Source organism: Microchirus variegatus (genome assembly GCF_963457635.1).
Source record: "Microchirus variegatus genome assembly, chromosome: 5".
Taxonomy (NCBI): Eukaryota; Metazoa; Chordata; class Actinopteri; order Pleuronectiformes; family Soleidae; genus Microchirus; species Microchirus variegatus.
In genome coordinates, this window is record NC_139806.1 from 5,276,469 (window position 1) to 5,300,714 (window position 24,246).

General features: G+C 41.6%; 1 protein-coding gene across 1 annotated transcript; it reads left to right on the plus strand.

The window, feature by feature from the left end:
- Positions 1-4,627: 4,627 nt before the first annotated feature.
- On the plus strand, positions 4,628-23,458 carry ca8 (carbonic anhydrase VIII; the record flags this gene model as incomplete). The annotated part of the gene is made up of 8 exons (XM_083888907.1): positions 4,628-4,700; positions 10,911-11,102; positions 12,025-12,149; positions 13,491-13,586; positions 17,343-17,405; positions 17,493-17,541; positions 17,692-17,804; positions 23,324-23,458. The coding sequence occupies 8 exons, from the start codon at positions 4,628-4,630 to the stop codon at positions 23,456-23,458; spliced, it is 846 nt and encodes a 281-aa protein (XP_083745033.1).
- Positions 23,459-24,246: the final 788 nt, after the last annotated feature.

Consider the following 24,246-nt stretch of genomic DNA (forward strand, 5'->3'; position numbering starts at 1 on the left):
TGACGAAGGAACAATAAACAGCCGAAGCCTCCGCTCTACGTCACAGGGCCCGCCCTCGCCACGCTACAGTATGGTGCATTCAGGGTATGCTGGGAAATGTCCACGATGCGTTCGAGTACCCGTCTTCGGCAAAAAACACAGGTAGTAGGTAGTTGTCGTGGTGACAACCGTCATATGTTGAACTTCAAGGGTTTTGAAACCCTGAAACCTCAGCAACACTTCAAAGGCGCACACTGATATTCAGCACCATTTAGCATTTAGCAAACATTTTGCTACCAATAGATGGTAAAAAATAAATAAATCATAATTTGTCAACACTGATCAACATTTTTGGATGACATTTTAGCCACATTTGAAAGGCCCGTTGTGCAGAGGCGATTCTAGAGTCTGTAGGGGCCCTAAGCAAAAATTCCCAGGGGGCCCTTCCTTCCAACCAGTGTTCATCACCATTATGTTATAAATAATCTGACACCAACGAACAATGTATGAGTTCAAAATATATTTTTTTTCCGAAATGGATGAAATAACATGGAAAAACCTTGTAATTAAAAAGTATGTGAGAATATAAATGTAAAGAACAATAAAATACTGTAAATAGCTTTTTAAAACTATATAAACTTAGTAAAAAAAAAATACATTACACTGTAAAGAACCCACATTATAAAACAATATAAATATATAGAACAATAAAAAAAATGTAAATAACTGAAAAACATATAAATGAAGTAAAAAAAAAGATGCATTACACTGTAAATAATCCTCTTCATTTTCCAACTTGCAGAACGATAACTTCACACAGGTTACTGCACATTTCAGTAAAAACAACCCTCATGCTCTGAGTGTCGGGGGCCCCCTATCAGCTCGGGGCCCCAAGCAGTTGCCTGCCTTGCCTGTTCACAAACTGCGCCTCTGCCTTTGCGTATCAAATTAAATTCAGTTTATTTGTATATAGCACCAAATAGCAACATACTGTACATAGTGAGGCAGAAACCTTTGTAATACAAGGAAATCAGAGATGGCATACTTCAGCCATTCACGCAACAAGCCTCTGGCAGCACAGACAGACAGAGCCACCAAAAGCAATCTACTCTATCTTTACAGCGTAATACTGACAAAATTGACTCTTTTTTATGAGCAACATCCAAAATCAACACTGATTTCCTCCCGGTTTCCACTCTGTTCCACCAGAGCTGAAGTGTTTTCCAACAATGGGTGATTAACGCGCTGTTTTTCTCTGGCGTTTCCATGGTTGACCTCCATCTTCTCTGACCAGTTCCCATGGTTACCGCTGTAGACACTTTCTAACCGTCTCATGTATCGATCCCTCGTCTTAATTGCTCAAATGATGAGGACAGAAATATTACAGCATATATAGAGAAATAGAACAATTATAATACTCAATTTAAACTCAGAATAAAGGGGGGGGGGGTAACAATAAAAGGGGGAAATAAAACAAAGTTTTAGGATTAAAATGTCTTTCATGATTCTAAAAATATTGGCAGTTTAAGTTTTAAAAAAATTGTTACAGTGGGAATGGAGTTGAATTGTAGTGACTCGTTTCCTCCAACAGGGGGAGCCAAAACGCCATATTTTAAAGTGATGAATAATGGTCCACTCTTATGTCCCCTGCCTTTCTCATGCAAAAAAAAAAAAGATGAAACAAAAATCTATATATTAAAAGAAAAGTGGACATAGACTTATGGTTTGCCAGATGAGGCCAATCTGGAAGTAACAATACGTTGAATAGCCACCAGGGGGTGACTCAACAGGTCTATTTGAATGGAAGTCAATGGGAAAAATGAGCACCTATCGTCCAAAAGGTGAACGGTTTCAGATTCTCAAAGGTAACATCACGACTGACACATATTTTTTTTAGCATTTTTGTTTGGAGCTGACCTTGTTTTCCAGTTGACTTAATCCCCATGTTTTTGTATATTCTGACCAAATCCTTCTTGCCGCAAAGACACACTACAGCAACCTTGTGACCTTCGTTTAAGATTAAAGCCAATACATAACATGCCTAAGAACTGAGACAATTAAAAAACAACAACTTTAGAATGTTTATATAATGACATTATATATTCTAAATGTATATCAGTATTAGTAGCATTAGTATTAGCATTTAACGCTACTACGAGTAATAATATAAGGATAAGAACATGTCAGGCGGCAACAGCTGCTACAACTTTGCAGAATTCATGTCATCATTGAATTTACTGCTTTATTATTGACATTGATAAAGGGGCCCCTCCCAAAATCACATTTTGGCTGAGGGCCCTATGAAGGCTTGGGCCGGCCCTGTCTGGTTTATATACAGTATATCATTTCAAACGCGCACACACACACACACACAAACACAGACTCTTCCGTCCCAGTGTGGAAGCAAGGGAGCTCACCTGAATTCCGACGTCTCAAAGGACATTCCCGATTCGGAATGTGGGGCAATTAACACGGGGCTGCCTGGAGGATATGGATTAACCAAGGAGAGGAATAGAAACGGGAATTTAAAAAAAGCAAAAAAAAAACGAAAAAGCTCCACAACACTGCCTCTATTTTTATACTCCACATCAGAAACCACACTGGTTCTGGTGAATGAACGATTTACGTGTGCTGAAAGTGCGTAAAAGAGCGTCCGTGTGTTTTGTATACACACACACACACACACACACACACACACACACACACACACACACACACACACACACACACACACACACACACACACACACACACACACACACACACACACACAGAAAGTTGACCTTTTATTCCCTTTTGTTTCTATCTGCCTGTTTTCTCAACCGCTGGTGTTTCCTTCACCCAAGGGTGGATCTGTGGCCTCCAACAGAAAACACACACCAGCATGACCTTCCTGCCAGCATTCCAATACACACACACACACATACACACACGCACACACACACACACACACACACACACACACACACACACACACACACACACACACACACACACACACACATACACACACACACACACACACACACACACACACACACACACACACACACACACACACACACACACACACACACACACACACACACACACACACACATATACACACACTGTACATGAAACAGCACAAACATGGAGCTGAGACACAATAATCATGGAGATCTCTGGTGTCTGAGGCCAAACTTGAAACTGGAACAGCCTAGATAGATAGATAGATAGATAGATAGATAGATAGATAGATAGATAGATAGATAGATAGATAGATAGATAGATAGATAGATAGATAGATAGATAGATAGATAGATAGATAGATAGATAGATAGATAGATAGATAGATAGATAGATAGATAGATAGATGATTTTGCCATATTTTGTGTACTTTTTGCTCGAGTGTGTTTATCAGATTGTCTCTGAATAAAGGGTTTTAAAAGGGTTCTACCTGGAGCCAAAAAGGCTTCTCCTATGAAGACAAGCCGAAGAACCTTATATGGTTCTACTTAGCACTTTTATTTCTAAGAGTGAAACGCAATCACCATGCATTGTGGGAAATGTAGTTTATGGTCCACACACGCCTTAAAGCAGCATAGATCTATTTTAACACGGATTTTTAAGACCAATTAATCACTGGCGGGTCACATAAAATGACATGCCGGGCCACATCTGGCCCCCGGGCCTTGAGTTTGACACATGTGTCATAGGAGAACCCTTTTTGGTTCCAGGTAGAACCTTTTATAAAGAAACCCTAGTGTTACCAAAAACCCATTTAAAACCCTTTATTCAGAAAAGGGGTTTTAAAGGGTTCTCTGGATCATAATGGTTCTTACTGACCATTAGTGTTACCAAGAACCCTTGAAAAACAAATGGTTCCAGGTAGAACCTTGACCCTTAACCGTAGAAGAACACTTTTGGACAGAGCCGTTTTTTTGCTATATGCGGACTATGCAGCTGCATTGGGCCCCAAAGCCACCAGGGGGCCCCCAAACTGCAAGTTCAGACTCATATTTTATTATATTTTTGAGAATTAAACTTACCTGTCTTTATTTGCATGTATTGGATGCATTCATTATGCATATATTTGCAAAGCATGTAAGTGTTTGTGGGGTAATCAGAAAAAGTTAGGAATCTCTACCTTGAGTTTGGAAAAATTAGGGCCCCCAAACAGCTAGAAACGGCCCTGCTTTTGGAACCCTTATTTCTAAGAGTGCAGTGTGTAATACAGTGTGAACCGAGTGTGAAGAGTGAAGGGAATATAAAAGAAATATGCAGAAAGTGAGTGAGCACACCTGCAGAGAAAGAGAGGAAGACAGAGATAACAGTGAGAGAGAGAGAGAGAGAGAGAGAGAGAGAGAGAGAGAGAAGGGGGGAGGAGCCAGTGAGAGAAAAGAGAAGTGCAGAGTTCTACACACACACACACACACACACACACAACAGAACAGATATAGGACACAGACAGACCTGCAGACACAGACAGACAGAGACGGTGAAGACATCAAATCAAAGAGTGAAGTCAAAGTTGTTTGCAGGCTGGACGTCCGTCCTGCTGACTGTGGAGACTCTAAACCAGTGTGACTGGGAGTCTACTGGGGAGGACAGACTGGTTCTCTCTGCCCACAGTGAGACAGACAGACAGACAGGACAGACAGACAGCATGGCTGACAGCATGAACGACGACGCACACGACGACCCGGGGAAGGATGAGCTGAGCTGGGGCTACGAAGAAGGTAGGACAAGTGTCTTCATCAGTGTGGGACAGGGAGGAGATGCTGGGTGTGTGGAACCACACTGTGTGGGGGTTTGCATTGTTGTGTCGTGTGTGTCTCTGTTCCTGCACTGGAGGAAAAAAACACACACGACTGTAATTAAGAACACTTTTGTTTGTAATACACTTCAGCACAACGACATCTGTAGCATCGCGGGAGGCAGTTAAGACAGCAGATACTGAGTTGTTTGCTAAAGCATCTGTTGTGACGTTGAATTGACAAAAACTCAGATGAACTCTGGTGGAATTAAAGCTGTACACTCTTAGAAATAAGGGTTCCAAAAGAGTCCTAGTTCTAGAACCATGTAAGGCTCTTCAGCTTGTCCTCATAGGAGAACCCTTTTTGGCTCCAGGTAGAACCTTCTTATGAAGGTTCCACCAAGAACCCTTTTAAAACCCTTTATTCGGGAAAGGGGTTTTGAAGGGTTCTTCTTACTTGAAGCATTAGTGTTACCAAGAAGCACATGGTTCCAGGTAGAACCTCAGTTCTTGTACACTCTTAGAAATAAGGGTTCCAAATGTGTCATTTTACAAGGGTTGAGGTTCTACCTGGAACCATTTGCTTCTGAAAAACCTGTTCCCGAAGAAAGGGTTCTTGATAACACTAATGGTTCCAGTAAGAACCATTTTGATCCAGAGAAGCATTTAAAACCCCTTTCCTGAATAAAGGGTTTTTAAAAGGGTTCTTGGTGGAACCTTTATAAAAAGGTTCTACCTGGAGCCAAAAAGGGTTCTCCTATGAGGACAAGCTGAAGAACCTTATATGGTTCTACTTAGCCCTTTTATTTCTAAGAGTGGAGTCCAGCAAATTGAATTCTGTAGTTGAGGGACATCTGGAGGATCATTCTAGACTCGAAGGTTTACACAGAGAGTAATATTTGAAGAATCGTTCAGCTGTCCATGATTATGTATATGTTGATTACATGTGCATTGGTTAGCACTCTAAGAAAACACCTGGGTTCATGACCTGGTCGGAACAAGGTCCTTTCTACGTGCAGTTTGCATGTTCTCCCCGTGTGGGTTTTCTCCAGGTTCTCCGGTTTCCTCCCACAGTACAAAAACATGCAAATTTGTGGATCAGGCAAATTGGACACTCTAAATTGACCATAGGCGTGAGAGTGGATGGTTGTTTGTCTCCACGTGTGTCCCTGTAATGAACTGGCAACCCGAGCTTTCTTGAGTTGCAAATCTGACTTTAGGGTGCATTCCGGTTAAAAACCTCTGACCAAGAACTCGGAACTTCCTACTTCCGACCACATATGCAATCCCCAATATCAACCTTTACTGTGAATAACTGAAAAAAACATATATAAACTGAGTAAAAAAAGATATGCATTACATATGAGGGGCCCCTTTAGGGAGGTTTCCTACTGAGATGTCATTGCAAATCGCCCATTGTTGTTTAAGGGGGACGGGGAGGCGGCTGGTCACTGCACATTTCAGTAAAAACAGCCCTCAGGCGCCGAGTGTCGGGGGCCCCCTATCGGCTCGGGGGCCCCAAGCAGTTGCCTGCCTTGCCTGTTCACAATCTGCGCCTCTGAGTGTATAATACCTTTTACAATAAAATGTATTTTGTTTTCATGGCCTGAAAATAAGCATTTTACAAGCGTTTGATGACGTTCTCAAATGTCTTGTTTTAGGGTTAGGGTTAGTATATCATTGATTGCTAAAAATGAGTCATGCATTAATTCACTGTTGCAGTCCTTTACATCCTTTCTGGAATGCGACGGCCACCGTTTGTGCAATCTGCACTCCCACCATTAGATGTCACTCATTCTTACACACTGGATCTTTAATATAACTGCGCTTCTTGCGTCTTTGTCCTCTGTAGAAGTGTGTAGCGTCACATGTGCGCGATGACTTGAAATCGTTCTCGATCGTCACAGCCACAGGAAACAGCTTGAGGACGAGAGATTAGACTCTCTGCGAGACACTTGTGACGTGAGACGCTGATAAGGAAATCAACTGAGATTGAAGAAGTCGCTTTATTTTTCGCTTTGCTTTTAGCCGTTGTTGTTTTTTGACGAATGGTTGAACGAGGTACTGATATGAAATCAGCGAAAGCAGGAAGTCTCGCAGTCTCTGTGGGGACACGTGGAACTCCAGATTTTAGCCACCTAACAAAAAAGAATATGAGCTGTCCAACAGGAGACTGATGTTTTTGCTGTTTTGTTAACTGTTCACTCCACAACACACGTCTGCAACCTGAGTTTTAATTTAATTTTATTTATTACAATAATAATAATTATAATAATATATTTTGCATCATATCAAACATCTATGTCAAATGTGACTAAACTGGGTTCGTTTTAATTTCATTCATTTTCCACAATCAATGGAAGGACCAGGTCTAAATAATATGTGTTATATTTCAAAGTCGTGGGTCCCACGGTTGGTGTAGTGCACAGGTGTCAAACTGCCAGGCCCGCGGGGCCATATGCGCCCCCCCCCCCCCCCCAATTGATGATATGAGGCCCCCCACTTATTATCATGTTATAATGAAAACATGGCCCACGCCCTCACCGTCTTTTAAACATGTAGGATGTTTGTGATGTAGGAGCAATGTTAGCAAAGTTGTCGGATTCGAAACGGCGTGACCGCGGCAACCCTTGCCTTTTTGGCGAATTTTGACCATTCGCCACGATACAGGAAGTGCCCTATAACTAAGTTGTTTTTTGTTCTCTAGGCCGGCCCCCTATTGACCACACTCGACGCTCATTGGCCCCCAGGTCATTTGACTTTGACACCCCTGGCGTAGCGGTTAGCACTCTTGCCTTTGCAGCAAGAAGACCCGGGTTCCTGGGTTCGAGCAACTTCGGAACAAGGGCCTTTCTGCAAGGAGTTTACATGTTCTCCCCATGTGTGCGTGGGTTTTCTCCGGCTTCCTCCCACAGTACAAAAACATGCGATATTGGGATTAGGTGAATTGGGCACTCTATATGTGACCGTAGGTGTGAGAGTGTGAGTGAATGGTTGTTTGTCTCTATGTGTGGCCCTGTGATGGACTGGCGAACTGTCCAGGGTGTGACCCCGCCTATCGCCCAATGTCAGCTGTGATAGGCACAGCACCACCCACGACCCTCTGGTGGAGAATAAAGCGGTAGATAATGGATGGATGGATTTCAAAGTCGTTTTTTTAAGGTTGTGTATAAAAAACGCTGCTGCATCTATCGATAAGTTCAACTGTATTATTTTGACGTTTCTGTGTTTGAAAAACTTCATTGTGATTTACTTAAATGACACAAACGAACCAAATGAGGCAGCAGTAGAGCAGAAGCTCCTGGATCCTGGTCATGGAAAACTGTTGATTTTCTCTATGGACTTTGGTATGGGAGAGTGAGTACTTCCTCTCTCTCTCTCTCTCTCTCTCTCTCTCTCTCTCTCTCTCTCTCTCTCTCTCTCTCTCTCTCTCTCTCTCTCTCTCTCTCTCTCACACACACACACAGTGCCTTTTATGTGCCATATAGCTGCAGCAAAACACTCACTGGCTTCAGTAAATTGTTGTCAAGGCTTTAGTTGCTGAGCATAGAGGGAATGTGATCGGTCTCTGTGCCACACAGTGAATGGACTGAACAGTCAGTCAGTGTAGTTGTGTGTGTGTGTGTGTGTGTGTGTGTGTGTGCTGTCGAAGAAGAAGAAGAAGAAGAAAGGTGGACTGTGAGGCGCTGAGTTGATTTTCCTGTGAGTGTCCCGTGTTTTACTTTAAGACAGAACTCACCAAATTTCCATTGTGAGTCATTGTGGTCTCAAAAAAAAAATAAAAAAAAAATGGCTGAAATGAATCTAGACCAATGTGTACTTTTGGTCACTTAAAAAAAAGAAGCCTCTTCTCTATAGTTCAGGTTTAATTCATGTGGTTGTATGAGGTGATTCCTCATTGTCATTGTCTTATATATACATCCAGTTCTGCAAAACAGCTTTTGCTCAGACAGCTTTTTCTGTAAAAGGGGCAAAATTCTCTTCTATTTTCATTCTATAATTAACTTATTATGTGTTTGCATTGTATGTAAAGTGACCTTAAAGGGACACTGCGTAGTATTTATGGGTTTATATGACCCAAAATCCACTTTTTCATACATATTATGTGCTCCTGCATTGTCTAGTCGCTGTATAATAGTTTGTTTAATAGTTTGTTTCAAAAAGTCATGTAAAATAACATGGTCGCGGGCCGCGGTTGCATAGCCACTGTTAGCAGCGAGACGCCATGTTTCTACGGGAGCCTGTAAGGACAAACGCGAGAGAACAAATCAAGCGTCGCTTTTACTTGTAGCAGAAGTCTTTGAAATCATGTTTTTGGCATGTGGCGCCACCTACCGCTGTCTACCAATCATTGCAGTCAGTAGAGTCTCAGCTGGTGCGCAACCACGGGTTGCCAGTTACGTCAGAAAAATGAAACCTAAAAGACCCCGGTATTTTGAATTCGAATGTAGTAACCGTCTTTGGCCACATTCTTACATATGGCACCTTTAAGATGACGTTCACAGCTTCTATTTTTTTGGGGGGGGGGCATTCGTCAGCTTTTCCTGACTGGAAACTCCAGTTTGTTCAGCACTCGCTCCTCTTGCTTGCAAAGGCCACAGCGAGAAATTAGCATGTTTAGCTCATGGGGACACAGGGAGCGGCTGGTCTTACCGCTCGCTGCCTTTTTGTTTGTTAAGTTTGTGCCACTTAAGTAAATATGAACAAAGCATTTCAAACAAACAATGAAGTCACAACAAAACACATGTGAGCTCAGTGACGGAAGCGCCGGTGAGATCGACCGCTCTTCCTCACTGTGCCGTGCTGTGAAAATGGGCTAATTTTCCCTGTGGAGTTGCAGGGGGATTAAGTGGTTTTAAGAAGCGTCAGAAACCTTAGTTTCCTGTCGGAAAAGGTTTTCTGACAGGTCGATAATATATTCTTCAAGCCGAATGTCGATTTTATGCGTCGAGTCTGCAAAATGAGGAGCGCACGATACACGATACACGATACATGGTCCACAATACCGATAATATCACGACACAGCGATTCTGCAATCATCAATATATCGCGAGAAATAGTTTAAATAGTTATTGGAGCTCAATCCACTCTTTTACTCAGTCAGTTATGGACATACAATTTGATTTGAGCAGCAGTTTATATTTATTAAATGACACACATAATTTACAGTTAGATCATAAAAAATGCAGGATACTCATCTTGATTACTTATTTTGCAAAGAAATGTTTGTTTTGGAAGAATGATTCCCCTCCATCTTTCAAGATTTTCCTTGATCAACTGTCCTCATTCTTGCCTTTAGAAAAACTGACTTCGGAGAAATACAACCGTGGAAATCTTTTTAAAGAATTTTGGTGCCCTATACTTTTGGGAATGTCGAAAGCATGATCTTGAATATTGAGAAATGATCAATGAACTTGTATGTCAAGAGTTGTATATACGCTGTCATTTTATTGTTATTTAGGGTATCATATCAGCTTGCCGATGTTTATATAGCTGCCCGCATGTACTTTTTTTTTTTTCCTTTAATTATTTTTTATCTATTATTTTTTGTTCCTTATATATTTTTCCTTATATATTTTTCTTTTTACTATTTATTTCCTCCCTTTTTTTTTTCTTTTTTTTATTTATTCTTATTTTATTCTTCTTCTTCTTATTATTATTATTATTATTATTATTATTATTATTTTTATTATTATTATTATTATTGTTATTATTATTTCTTTCTTCTTCTTTTTTTGATGGTTTATATCTCTAAGGGTGGGTGGGGGGAATAATACCCAAAAGAAAATTGTAAACTGTAAGACCGAGGATTAGCATCTTCATATGTTATCTGAATTATTTTCTTTTGAGAAATAAAAAGATATTTAAAAAAAAGAAAATATATATATATATATTGCGAGAAAATCATCAATCATTTAAATTTAGACCCACTTTACATAACGCAGCGGGAACGCCTGTTCATAAGCTGCGCCTCTGGTCATATTGCACAAGGAAGGGTGACGAATTATAACTTATATCACCTCTACTGATCACTGACCAAAGCCTAAACTCTCACTTTTAGCTGCAGCAGGTCTTAGGTTCCTGTTCTTGTGCTGACCTCATTGCCACAGTCCTATAGCTATACATTTTGTCCACACACTGGACACTGAGTGGATGTGTGTGTGTGTGTGTGTGTGTGTGTGTTCAATCACAGGTGTGGAGTGGGGACTCCATTTCCCAGCAGCCAACGGCGAGTATCAGTCGCCCATAAACCTGAACTCCAGGGAGGCCCAGTACGACTCGTCCCTGCTGGATGTCGGTTTGTCGCCAAACTACGTGGTGTGTCGAGACTGTGAGGTCGTCAACGATGGACACACCGTCCGCATCGTTCTCAAGTCCAAGTCAGGTGACTGACAGGAGACACGTCAACACACACGTCTCTGTGATTTTAGACGTACTTTTAGGTTGAATTCCAATTCCTTGCCTAACCCTCAATCTCAAAAATGTGCGCTCCCTCTAGTGAAAGTGCTGTTCTGAGTGATTCTCAGAAAAATTAAGTTGAGGGCCAAGTTTAAGGGCTGTATCGCCCTCAATATTGAGATTTTCCGAGACCACCCTTGGGAGCAATGGCTACCCAGAATGCATTGCGTGTTTTGATATAACAAAGATGGCGTCGAAAGCAGCGAAACGAGTTACGCTACAAATGAAGTATTTCCTTTGTTAATAGAGATATAAAAATGATGAAAACCATTGTGTTATCTTAGTTTAGGCCCATATTATGGATTACTTACGTTACGTTATTGTTGCGTAACATTTATTTTTATTTTACGATCCTTTGTCAATAGCCGGCCGGTGCGGACAAGCGATCGTTTGCTATCGTTTGCTTTTCAATAAGCCGTGGTGTGTGGTAACATGTTATTTGTATGAGTATCATCTTATAACTTACTGACAACCTAATAACTTGACTGACAAACGGATCGTAATAAATAATCGTGACGTAAATGCGTCCTTCTTCGTCTTTTTTGGAGACTGGACACAGCTTTCGCGTTATTCTGCCCCCTACAGTCTGAAGACGTATCTGCATTTAAGGGGTGTCCCATTTCTAAGTGACAAAATAACCCTCAACACTTGGTTTTGAGGGCCAGTTAAGATTAAGGGTTGAGCTTGAGGCTTAAGATAGGAATTGGAATTGGCCCTTATATTGTAAATAATGGCCTTTGGTTCACTTTCACTTTCACCCTGAACGCTTTGTTCTGTCCTCCACTTCCTGTGCTGTGCTGTCCCACAATGCTCTGTTTTTTTTTTTTTTTCCCCGGCGCTGTCAACAGTGGTTACCGGTGGTCCTCTGCCGAGTGATCACGAGTTTGAGCTTCACGAGGTTCGATTCCACTGGGGCAAAGAGAACCAGAGAGGATCAGAGCACACGGTCAACTTCAAGGCTTTCCCCATGGAGGTAAAGAGGCACACGAGCACATCTTCTTCTTCCCTTGTGTCCTCTTTTGTGACACCGACTGTGACTGTCCTGTGGGCACTGTGCGAAATACAGGGGGGTCTGGGGGGAGGGGGGGGGTTAGACTCCCTTGATTAACACTCAAGACCCCCTGAAAGCCTCAAAGGCAAAATTTGAGGGGGGTCTAAACTAGGGCTGGGCGATTAATTGAATTTTATTCATGATTTTGATATTGGCTTCTCACGATCATAAAAACATTATAATCGAAGAAAAACGATTAATGAGCCGCATGGCGCGGCGTGTATGTAAATTCCTATGCTCGAAAAACACCATGAATGCACCCGTGTTACGTGCAGCTGCAGCAAGCGTGTGACGTGTGTGGAATTTTTTATTTTTTTTTCCATTTTGGAAACTCGAGATCTCGACTATCCAAAAAATTATAAAAAAAACAACAAAAAAAACTTTATTTCATATTTTTTTGGGAAAGCCGAGATCTCGAGTTTCCAAACAAATATGGAGAAAATATTTTTTTCCAAAAAAAAATGTTTTCATATTTTTTGGGGAAAAAAATATTTTTTTCATAGTTTTTTGTAAAGCAGAGATCTAGACTATCCAAAAAAATATGGAAAATTTATTTTTTTCCAAAAAAAAATGTTTTCATATTTTTTTGGAAATTCGAGATTTAAAAAAAAAAAATCTTAATTTTTTTTTCCTCTTGTCACTTCGGGGGCTCCGTAATTTCTGGCTGTTCTTTTAAATTATATTTAAAGTTGAGTTTTGGTGGTTCAATAAATACTCAAGTTTTGAAGTCAATGAATATCGATTATTAATGGGTATTTCGCACACTGCCTGTGGGCCAATGACCATCGAGTCTATAGTCAAGATGGGGCCAGTCCAGAGACAATATGAGCTTAAAATTCCAACACAATATTCCAACACGAAGATATTTATCATGATATTTCACACAATTTCAAAGTAAAAGTGCTTGTTTTGATATGGAAGGGTGTAAACGTCACAATAAAAGCACATTTATAATGCAAAATACAGTCAATCTGTTCATATCAAAAACAGATAAATCAATCTAGGCAAATAATAACATGGACGACTGTAATTAAAACACCAAAGAAGAAGAAGGAGAATCTGTTGACGTCTTAGACCCTGCACACATCGTTGGTCTGATGTTTCCTGCTCTTATGTGGACGTAAGAGCGCCAGCATATGGACAAACCCTCAGTCACCAGCAGCTGGTGGTCTCCTCAAACACTCAGTCCCGTCCCTTTCACCTGTCAACAACAACAACAACAACGACCTCTCAGTGTCCTGTTGTCTCTCCGTGTTTCCGCAGCTCCACCTGATTCACTGGAACAGCACGTTGTTCAACACGCTGGAGGACGCGCTGGGGAAGAGGAACGGAGTCCTCATCATCGCTCTGTTTGTGCAGGTGATCATGACCTCCTCACGATTAGCACGATTCAAAACTGTGTCTGTAAACAGGGGGGTCAGCGTACGACCGCGTCAACGTAAAAATAGTTGCATAAGGGACTTCTACTGCTCAAAATAGCAGCACACTCTTAGAAATAAAAGTGCTACGTAGAGCCATATAAGATTCTTCAGCTTGTCCTCATAGGAGAACCCTTTCTTCGGGAAGGGGATTTTCAGAAGCAAATGGTTCCAGGTAGAACCTCAGCCCCTTGTAGAAGGACCCTTTTGGAACCCTTATTTCTAAGAGTGCAGTTTGACAGAATAAATCAGGGGTTCTCAAAGTTTTAATACCTGAGGGCCAATTTAGGAACCCAACATTGGACTGAGGGCCGCCAAAGGAAAAAAAAAACCGGAAAGAAATCCCATTTGTAATAATTTTAATGACCAGATTGCAGTTCTACAGTTTAGTGTTCAGTAATATAAGCGTTAATATAATGTAATTTAAGCGTTAATATCATAACGCTCTATAATTTACTGGGTAATTACCCAGTATTTTGGCCATTGTTCTTACCTTCTAATTACAAGTTAATACCAAGTAACACATTTCTGTTACCATATATTTACTGGGTAAATAGCTAGTAATTGGGGGCTGTAGCTACCTGCTTATTACCAGCTTATAACCCAATAATACACTAAAATTCACCGTATAGAAATCAGGTAAATACCCAGTATTTTATCCTTTAATGTCCAATAAACATTTAACAAGCTTTTACATCCTGGATTAAAACTATCAACTGTAATTCATTGCGGGCGGCCAGAAATGTTTCTGCGTGCCGCCATTGAGAGCCAATGGAATAACTACTTATTGTCTCCTGTGCACTACTGGGGTATGCACACAAACGCTCGCTCAGTCAAGTCTGATAGTTTTGCTTGGCAGAGCCCAGTTTCAGACAAAAAACCCCCCCACATTTCATATAAAGCTATAAAGCAGAAGAATAAACGCCCCCAGAACCTGTAGCACACATTTTTATATCTTCTTTAGAGAAATCAAAGCATGGTTTCTAAGAAACCACATATTATGTGTACACTTATCCTGTCTTATTATCTTTAGTACTGTTGCAGCACTTTTATCTGGACAAATTGAATATTTTATTACATGTGTATAAGGATGAAATTAAATAGATGACAATTAATGTTATATTTTCCTTGTATAAGGATGATTTTGATGTTTTACTGATGATATCTAGTAAATGAAAACATCTTTTGAAAAATACACTCATACGTCATATTCTGTGTTAATATATTGTGTCAGTCTTTCTCATTTTATCGAAGTAAATATTAACACTTCTCAGTTAAGTGTCTTTAAATTGGTCCTTTGTTTTAGTTTTAGCTGAGTCGTCTTTAATACACCTGATAATGTGTGGGTGAGACAACAGTATCTCTGTCGAGTGTGTGCTTGTCCCCCTTTATGACGTGCATTGAATACAAAAACATTGACTTTGTCAGCATGTGTGTGTGGCCTCTAAGTGTTTTTCCTTCCAGGGATTGTAGGAATTGTTATTCCAAACCAGTAACCAGGTTCATCACAGATTGGCCTTGACCACAGCACAGAGGGAGACGCGACCAGTGAAATCCACTGAAACCTTCAATCTTTGAAAACAGCCCAAAAAAAAAACAGAGCAGAGAAAAAACATCGGAGTCGTCGTGAAAACACGAAAGCAACTCGGTCTTTCTGTGGAAACGTAGGTCAGGGAACACTGCGAAACTGGAGGAACCGAAAACAAGAATCAAACTGAGCGACAGTCTCAGTTTCCACTCTCAGAATCACTGAGAACTTCCTACACACTTTTTCACAAGTCTACATTTCTAAAGGGTCTTAATCTTTCATACATTAGACTTTATTTACCAAATTCTTCATTTTTAAAGCTCACATAGAGTGGTCCTGTTGCACATATATGTGAGTTATGGAGGTCTACTTACATACATTAACTTGTTTTTATGGTCAAAAACCTCCTAGTTGCTGTAAACGAGCCGATAGAAATCTCTCTTTTCTGACGCTGTTCGCCAGCCACGATGTTTCAGAGTCAACTCTCGCACCCAGAAGACAGACTGCGTTGTGATTGGCCAGTACCCGGAAGTGACATAATCAGCTCACCCGCTCTCAGAAGCGCAGCTCCCCCCTCTGGAACGGTGGATGCACTGCTACTCATTATCAAAACATTGTTTTGACGATGTTTAAAAATAGCTTCTTCACGACTCCCCGACGCAGTCCCTTTTATGACTTTAACGTCATTCTTCTTTTGCAGTTCAATGTATGCAACCGGATGTGCCCAGACTAGTGCCCGGACTAGTGCCCGGAGCAGGAGGATCTGCTGTTCAGGAGAACCGCTGTTTACATAACCATAACAGGTTTTTTCAGAGATCTCGTTGAGCCTCGAGATTACAATAAAACACAGCGTTCTCAGCAGTGGCTGAACTGTTTGTTTTCGAAACTTCGAAAACAGCGTTAATAGGAACTTCCGGTCTATGTGACCTTTAAAACGTTTATTCTGCTGATATTACATAATACATATATCATCATTATTATTATTATTATTATTATAATATTATGATTGCTTACAGCAGGGTTTCTCCATCCTGGTCCTGGTGACCCACTGAGGGTCACATCAGCATCATGGTTACCCTCAAAGATGCCAGATGTAACTGTCGTACAGAATAAATGTAACTAAATGTAACCAAATATAATGTAAAATAAAGGTAACTACTCCGTAACATATTGATAAATAACTTTCTGTATTTATTACTTACTCGTTACAAATATGATGCATTATAGATGTAACCCGGTCCGCGATGCTGTTTCTTGAGTTTTAAAAGTCTGTATCTGGTCGGGTCAGAGCTGCTCACACACCTTCAGCATGCACTGCTTCAAAAACACACCCTCAGAAAAAGACTTTGAAGCACGGCTGATTTCTTACCCTAACCCTTCAGCCACACTAAAGCTATAGCTTTCTCCGTCTCATCGTTTTTTTTGGTTGTGGCTTTTGTGAACACGTTCTGCTGCGATCACAGTCTCAATCTCAATTTCACTCGTCGCCTGATGCCGTATACAACGATAACACTGCCATCTAGTGGCGGGATGCCATCACTTTGCGGGTAACGCAATCGCCGTGCATTATGGGAAATGTAGTTTACGGTCAACACGCGCCTTAAAGCAGCATATACTTTTTTTTTTAAGACCAATTAATCACTCGCGGGCCACATAAAATGACGAGGCGGGCCACATCTGGCCCCCGGGCCTTGAGTTTGACACGTGTGTCTTAGATGTTTCCCTGCTCCAATACACCTGATTGAAATATTTGGGTTGTTACCAGGCTTCTGCATTGCTTGATGACGAACCGACCTTTTCGAAACAGGTGTGCTGGGGGCAAGGAACCATCCAAAACACGGCCAGGACCAGGATTGAGAAACCCTGACTTATGCTTCATAGCTCATGATGTTAAAACGCTGTCTTTTGAGTATAAACGGGGCCTTAAGACACCAAATCTCTAAAAGGTCTAAAAGTACCCAAAAGTGTCCAAAAGTGTCTGAAAGACGAAACAAAAAGTAAAGCCTTTAACAAACAGAGCTTGTTGGCTTTTATCTCAGGTCTTCTGAGAACCTCAGTCTTTAGTTTTGCGCTACTGTGTACTTCCTGTTAGCATGCAGCGGATATAAACTGCCGACTTCCTGGAGACAATCGCTGATCATCTCTAAAAATGTGCTCGTTTTCAATCAGATTGGTAAGGAGCATCTGGGTCTGAAGGCTATCACTGAAGTCCTGCAAGACCTCCAGTACAAGGTGAGACCAAACCTGGATTAGACGGATTAGATCCTGAATTAGCACGAGACGACTGTGACAAGTGTTGTGTTGCTGTGTTTCCATCAGGGGAAGAACAAAATAATCCCGTGCTTCAATCCCAACACGCTGTTACCTGGTGAGAAGGAAACCTTTTTTAAAATGCATGATGAACATAGACTGTGCTTGTCGTTTTGTTCATATTTGGTCACTTGAATCAAATCTAACCCCCAAAAACTGACATTTACTTACATATACTTTAATTTTTGTTCATTTAAAACCTCCCCAGACCCATTACTGAGAGACTACTGGGTGTATGAAGGATCTCTGACAACTCCGCCCTGCAGTGAAAATGTGACCTGGATTCTTTACCGCTACCCTCTCACCATCTCACAGCTGCAGGTAATATATATATATATATATATATATATAGTATCAATCAACTTATTCCTGTCATGTTACTCTACGTGGTAAAGTGCACTTTCACTAACCACAGCGCGGTTTGGAATGGTCCACCCAGATCTGGCTTTGCGTTTCCACCCCCGGGTGCGTGGGCCAATCCAATCCAAATAGTGATACAGTAAATCAAACATACTGTAAAACACAAACAGAGCACAACACACACGTCACACAAGGGAGAGGCGCACATAGACAGAACAACTCACTCCGAGTCCAATGGCAAAGAGAAAATATGTGTTTTTAAGACGGCCTTAAAAAAAAAAAGGGATGAGGCCTGCCTAATGCGGAGCGGCAAACCATTCCACAAATTGGGAGCTTCTACCGTGAAGACCCGATCCTCCCGGAGCTTTAGGACCAATTCCAATTCCTATCTTAACCCTCAAGCTCAAACCTTAATCTTAATCTGGCCCTCAAAATAACCCTCAAAAGTGTTGAGGGTTATTTTGTCACTTAGAAATGGGACACCCCTTAAATGCAGATACGTCTTCAGACTGCAGGGGGCAGAATAACGCGAAAGATGCGTCCAGTCTCCGAAAAAGACGAAGAAGAAGAACGCATTTACGTCAGGATTATTTATTACGATCCGTTTGTCAGTCGAGTTATTAGGTTGTCAGTAAGTTATAAGATGATATTCATACAAATAACATGTTACCACACACCACGACTTATTGAAAAGTAAACGATAGCAAAATAGCCAAATAGCTAAAAGATCGTAAAATAAAAATAAATGTTACGCAACAATGACGTCAGTAATCCATAATATGGGCCTAACCTAAGATAATACAATGGTTTTCATCATTTTTATATCTCTATTAACAAAGAAAATACTTCATTTGTAGCATACTCGTTTTAGCTGCTTTCGGCGCCATCTTTGTTATGTCAAAACACGCAATGCATTCTGGGTAGCCCTTGCTCCCAAGGGTGGTCTTCAATATTCTCAAAATAGAGGGCGATACAGCCCTTAAACTTGCCCCTCGACTTAATTTTTCTGAGAATCGGGACAGCGCTTGAGCAATTAAGCAAGGAATTGGAATTCACCCTTAGCCATTGTTTCTGGGACGACAAAGAGCAAAGAGTGTGCAGCTGAAGAAGCGGGGGAAGAAGACGCCTTCGACCAGCAAAAGAGACTGCAAGCTGTGCTTGGAGCCACGAAGGAGATGCATTGGAGACTCGTTGCATTTACACGTCTGTTCAATGTAGTCGCGTTAATGAGTCTCTGACCACCTCCTGAAGTGGTTTTGTCAAATGGGATAACAGTCAGGCGTATTTACACCTGTACTAACAGTGTGTCAGTCGCTATCCGATTGCGATCCAATCACAGAAGAGGCATTAGGGCCAATAATAGCTTCAAATGGATCCTGTAGTGTACGAGGAGCCAGTGAAAGGAAGCCAGAATGGGATAAATATGTCCATGCCTGTCAGTTCTTTTTTATTTTTTTTTTAAATATAGCCTGTCAGTTCTTGTTAATAGTCGTGCAGCTGGAGGCGAGCGATGGAAGCCTGGCTCAACCCAACATAAAGATGCCAGAGGCCAGACGGCGATAGCTGAGTCATGGCATGACAGTATACCAGCTCAACGCAGTGTAGCTCGCCGTCAAATTCCAGCTCCACCCTTAAATTAATGCTTGGTAACGCAACCACTTGGTCCAAGAGATGGTCTTCTGCGCTACTCCGGTTGTGTGCTCCTCTGACCCTTTGGCATCAAACAGGCAATTCTCCCAGAGAGTCTCCCAGCCACACTCGGCTGCTCCGCCCTGTGGCTTCCTGGCTTTGACTGCAAACAGGAAGTGCTTACGCCCACCGACAATCAATGAGCGTGTCACATCACCTTTGATAGGTTCTAAAGGCCACATTATACTTCTCCGACTGCGTAATGCGTTATCCGTCTACGGCACCACGGAGACGCCGCAAGCCTTCATACTTCTGCGTCGTGGTGACAGACACGCGCTGCAATTTCAGTAGGGGTCGCTGTGCAAGGTTGTTGTGCTTCTGGATACAGTGAGCAATGGCGTCCGAGAAAGAAAGAGAGCGAAAGACTGTTGTTGTTGAAACAGTGGCCGTTTCTCACTTTTCTGTGTGACGGAACGCAGTTTTAAGATAATTTGAGGCGAGAAATTGGCCATTTAGAGTCTGAACATGTGCTGTGTGTGTTAAGATATGACGTATTTATAGTTTGGCAGCGACGTTATCGGCGGGGATCAGCTCCGCGTCTGTGGACGCTTGGTGCTCACTGTGAGCCGGCACAGAGCAGCTTTGCTCGGCCTGTCCTGAGGACCAATCGCAGCTCTTGCCGTCTCCGTTGTCCCTTGACGGAGTGACGGACACTTAAAAAATATTTTGTGCAGTCGGAGACGACGCAGAGGCTCTTCGACAGGCTCTGCGTCGACGCAGAGTCTCTGCGTAACCTACGCAGAGCACTTTACGCAGAAGTATAAATTGGGCTTAACTATAAATCAACCTCTGGCTCTTTGTAAAGGGCAACGAATGTCATCCTCTGTGCATGCACCAAGTTGACTTAACCAATGGCTTTAAACAACGGAGGTAGTAGCTCACAACACACTTAATCTGCAAGATTAAAGGTCTGCTAAACTGGGGGCTTAAATGTGAAAAGAGTTATAAACTGCAAAAAATGTGCATAGCACTTAAAGGTGCATTATGTAATAAATCTAAAGCAACTGGCCATAAAATCCTCCTAATATGTCACAGAGACTCAGGAATAATGTTCATATAACAAACTGAACTCACCAATAACAACAGTACAGACAAAATATTTGCATTAAACAAAATATTTTGCAGACTGCAAATCATGTTTATGTTTTGAAATCATGTTTTGGCGTCATGTGGCGCCACCTACAGCTGTCTACCAATCATTGCAGTCAGTAGAGTCTCAGCTGCCGAGCAACCACGGGTTGCCAGATAGTCAGAAAAAACGAAACCTAAAAGATAAAACTTCTGTGTTTTGAATTTGAATATAGTAACCGTTTTTGGCCACATTCTTACATATGGCACCTTTAAAGGGATAGTCCAGGCTAAATAACCAAAATAATAATTTAATGGGTGGTAGACTTTTGGAAAATAATTGTAAGTACCTTAACGTTTGTCAAATTATATAAACGTTAAGATACTTACGATTATTTTGTTGGATATCGACGGGGAAAACTCGGGGGAACGGTTTCCAGACGGACAGGAACTCCAAGCCTGTGACTACTTCTGGTATATTGAGCTGTCGCTCCAAAACTCAGTAGCCAATCAGCAGGCAGCTTCCAAAGACCCGCACCATGGTCAGAATCTCAATCAGAAAAACACGGCGCAACGAAAAAAATCGGGGAGTGCAAACACATTTCCGATCGTTGCAAACAAAAAGTGTATTTTCAAACAAATAAATTACAATATTTTTGAATGATTAAATAGATTTTTTGTTGTTTTGTTGCTGAATGTAAGAAAGGTGTCACATTCTCAGAGACAGAGATAGATCCTTCTTTCTGTTTGAGTGCGAGTGGGGGACAATGTTTTTGTTTGTATTAAATAGTACCTGTCGAATACCATATCTTCTATACAGCCCCTTTAACAAGAGGATTATTACGTAAATAAAACACACTAACACTGCTAAAGTCGTCCTTCGTTGTGGTTCCCATTGTGAACACACACACAGCTCCACAGCGTCCGTCACAAACAGACAATATTATGTACTGTGTAAACCTTTTATGTTTTGTATGGACACTATATCAGCTTCTTATGTTGGTCCATCTGCTCAACCAACTCAGCAGATTTAAAAAATGATTTTTACAGAATACAAACATCCGGCTAATAGTGAGCACTAAATAACCCCTCATTGTGTGTGTGTGTGTGTGTGTGTGTGCTCGTGTCATACAGCAGTTGCTATGCCTGCAAGGTTTCACCTGGACATTGGCCTTTTGAGCTAACACAGTATGTGTGTGTCTGTCTGTGTGTGTGTGTGTGTGTGTGTGTGTGTGTGTGTGTGTGTGTGTGTGTGTGATAGGGTTCAAGATCTATTATTATGTTTGTTTTAGCCGATTAAACCAACCACAGCGCAGAACGATGTTCGCTCCTGCAGAGGCCAAATATTATTTCAGAATAATGATGGGGTTTAAAGAAATTTAATATTCTGATGGGGGAAAAAAAAAACTGAAATCACCTGAAATAAAAGTGAAGAATAGTGAAATGTCATATGATTCCCAACCTGTTACTCTACCAGTTCTCTCACCCCCCCCCCCCCTCCCCTCTTACTGAGCATGGATAGTTTTACCTCCTGAGGTTTTAACAGCCTGAGGAAACCCGAAAAAGAGAAGAACAAATATTTGAAGTCACGTTGAGTTCTTGCATTGCCAAAGGGCAAAAGTGATCACGTAGGCAACTGTGTTTTCTTCATGTGCTAGAGCAACCCTTTCATATGGGGACCCAGTTTTTTTAAAGGGTAACATCGCAGCACAGTAACAATATGGTAATAGTATGGTGGATGATTATATATAACGAGGAGATAATATGACAGTAAAACCATGTTATTTTCCAATGACTTAAAGGCGCCATATGTAAGAATGTGGCCAAAAACGGTTACTACATTGAAATTCAAAACACCGAGGTCTTTTAGGTTTTCGTTTTCTGAAGTAACTGGCAACACGTGGTTGCTTGGCAGCTGAGACTCTACTGACTGCAATGATCGGTAGTTTGTCGGGTTTGTCCATACAGGCTCCCGTAGAAACATGGCGTCGTGGCAATGCAACAGCGGCCCGCGACCATGTTGTTTGACATGTCTTTTTGAAACACTACGAAAATGAAACAAAAAATATTAAACAGCGACTAGACAATGCAGGAGCACATAATATGTATAAAAAAGTGGATTTTGGGTTATATGAACCCATTAATACTACGCAGTGTCCCTTTAAAGGTGCCATATGTAAGAATGTGGCCAAAAACAGTTACTACATTGAAATTCAAAACACCGAGGTCTTTTAGGTTTCGTTTTCTGACGTAACTGGCAACCCATGGTTGCTCGGCAGCCGAGACTCTACTGACCGCAACGATTGGTAGACGGCGGTAGGTGGCGCCACATGGCGCCAAAACATGATTTCAAAACATAAACATGATTTGCAGTCTGCAAAAGATTTTTTTTAATGCAAATATTTTGTCTGTACTGTTGTTGTTGGTGAGTTCAGTTTGTTATATGAACATTATTCCTGAGTCTCTGTGACATATTAGGAGGATTTTATGGCCAGTTGCTTTAGCATTTATTACATAATTCACCTTTAAAAATGATATTTGATAAACTAGTACATGTCATCTAGAGTAGGGGTGGAAAACACTGATGAAGCAAAGCGAAGGGTCACAAATAAAAGGTCATGAAGGGTTAGGAAACGAGACAACACGAGGTGACCTGTGAGGACGTCGCGGCGACGGATAGAACTCGATTGAACATGAACGTCCTCTGACTTCTTTCTTGGCAGATCGAGGAGTTCCGGAGGCTGCGCTCCCACGTTAAAGGCGCCGAGCTGCTGGAAGGGAACGACGGGATGTTGGGAGACAACTTCCGTCCTACACAGCCACTCAATGACCGCACGGTTCGTGCTGCCTTCCAGTGACTCTCATGAATCTCCCCCCCAAAAGAAAACGGGACCTAAAGATCTTAAGTATAGAAGGTAACCGCAGTGCAACGTCTCCTGTTTTACTAACTTATTGCCCGGTACATATTCACACTGTTCTGCACCAATAAAACATACACAACAACACATGCGTGAATTAAATATGTGTGTGTGTGTATGTCAAATGTATATGCGAACGTGCCTTGTACTGTAAAGCATCTATAAACGCTGTCAATTTACCACATGTCTGAGGGTTCTCACTCTTTAAAGAAGTAGTAGTAGTTGATTTTGTTGTTATAAACAGGGATATTATCTGCAGGTTTGGACAGCTGAAGGTGAAGTAAGTAGTTTATAGTGCCATCTAGAGGAGAGGCTGAAATTTACAACAAAGAACTGCTCCTCTGCTCACCCCCTCCCTTCCCTGAGCGCTACGGTATCCTCAGCTGGTCAAATGTCGTCCTCGTCGTCTTTCTCCGTGTCAGCAGATGAGGTTCGTGAGGCGAGGGAGAGGGCGAGCTACCGCGGCCGTAGCAGACGAAGCGGAGAGAGTGGAGGCGGGACTTCCGCTACAAGTAAAGAGACGCTTGATTTGTTCTCTCGCGTTTGTCCTTACAGGCTCCCGTAGAAACATGGCGTCTCGCTGCTAACAGTGGCTATGCAACCACGGCCCGCGACCATGTTATTTTACATGACTTTTTGAAACACTACGAAAATGAAACAAAAACTATTATACAGCGACTAGACAATGCAGGAGCACATAATATGTATAAAAAAGTGGATTTTGGGTC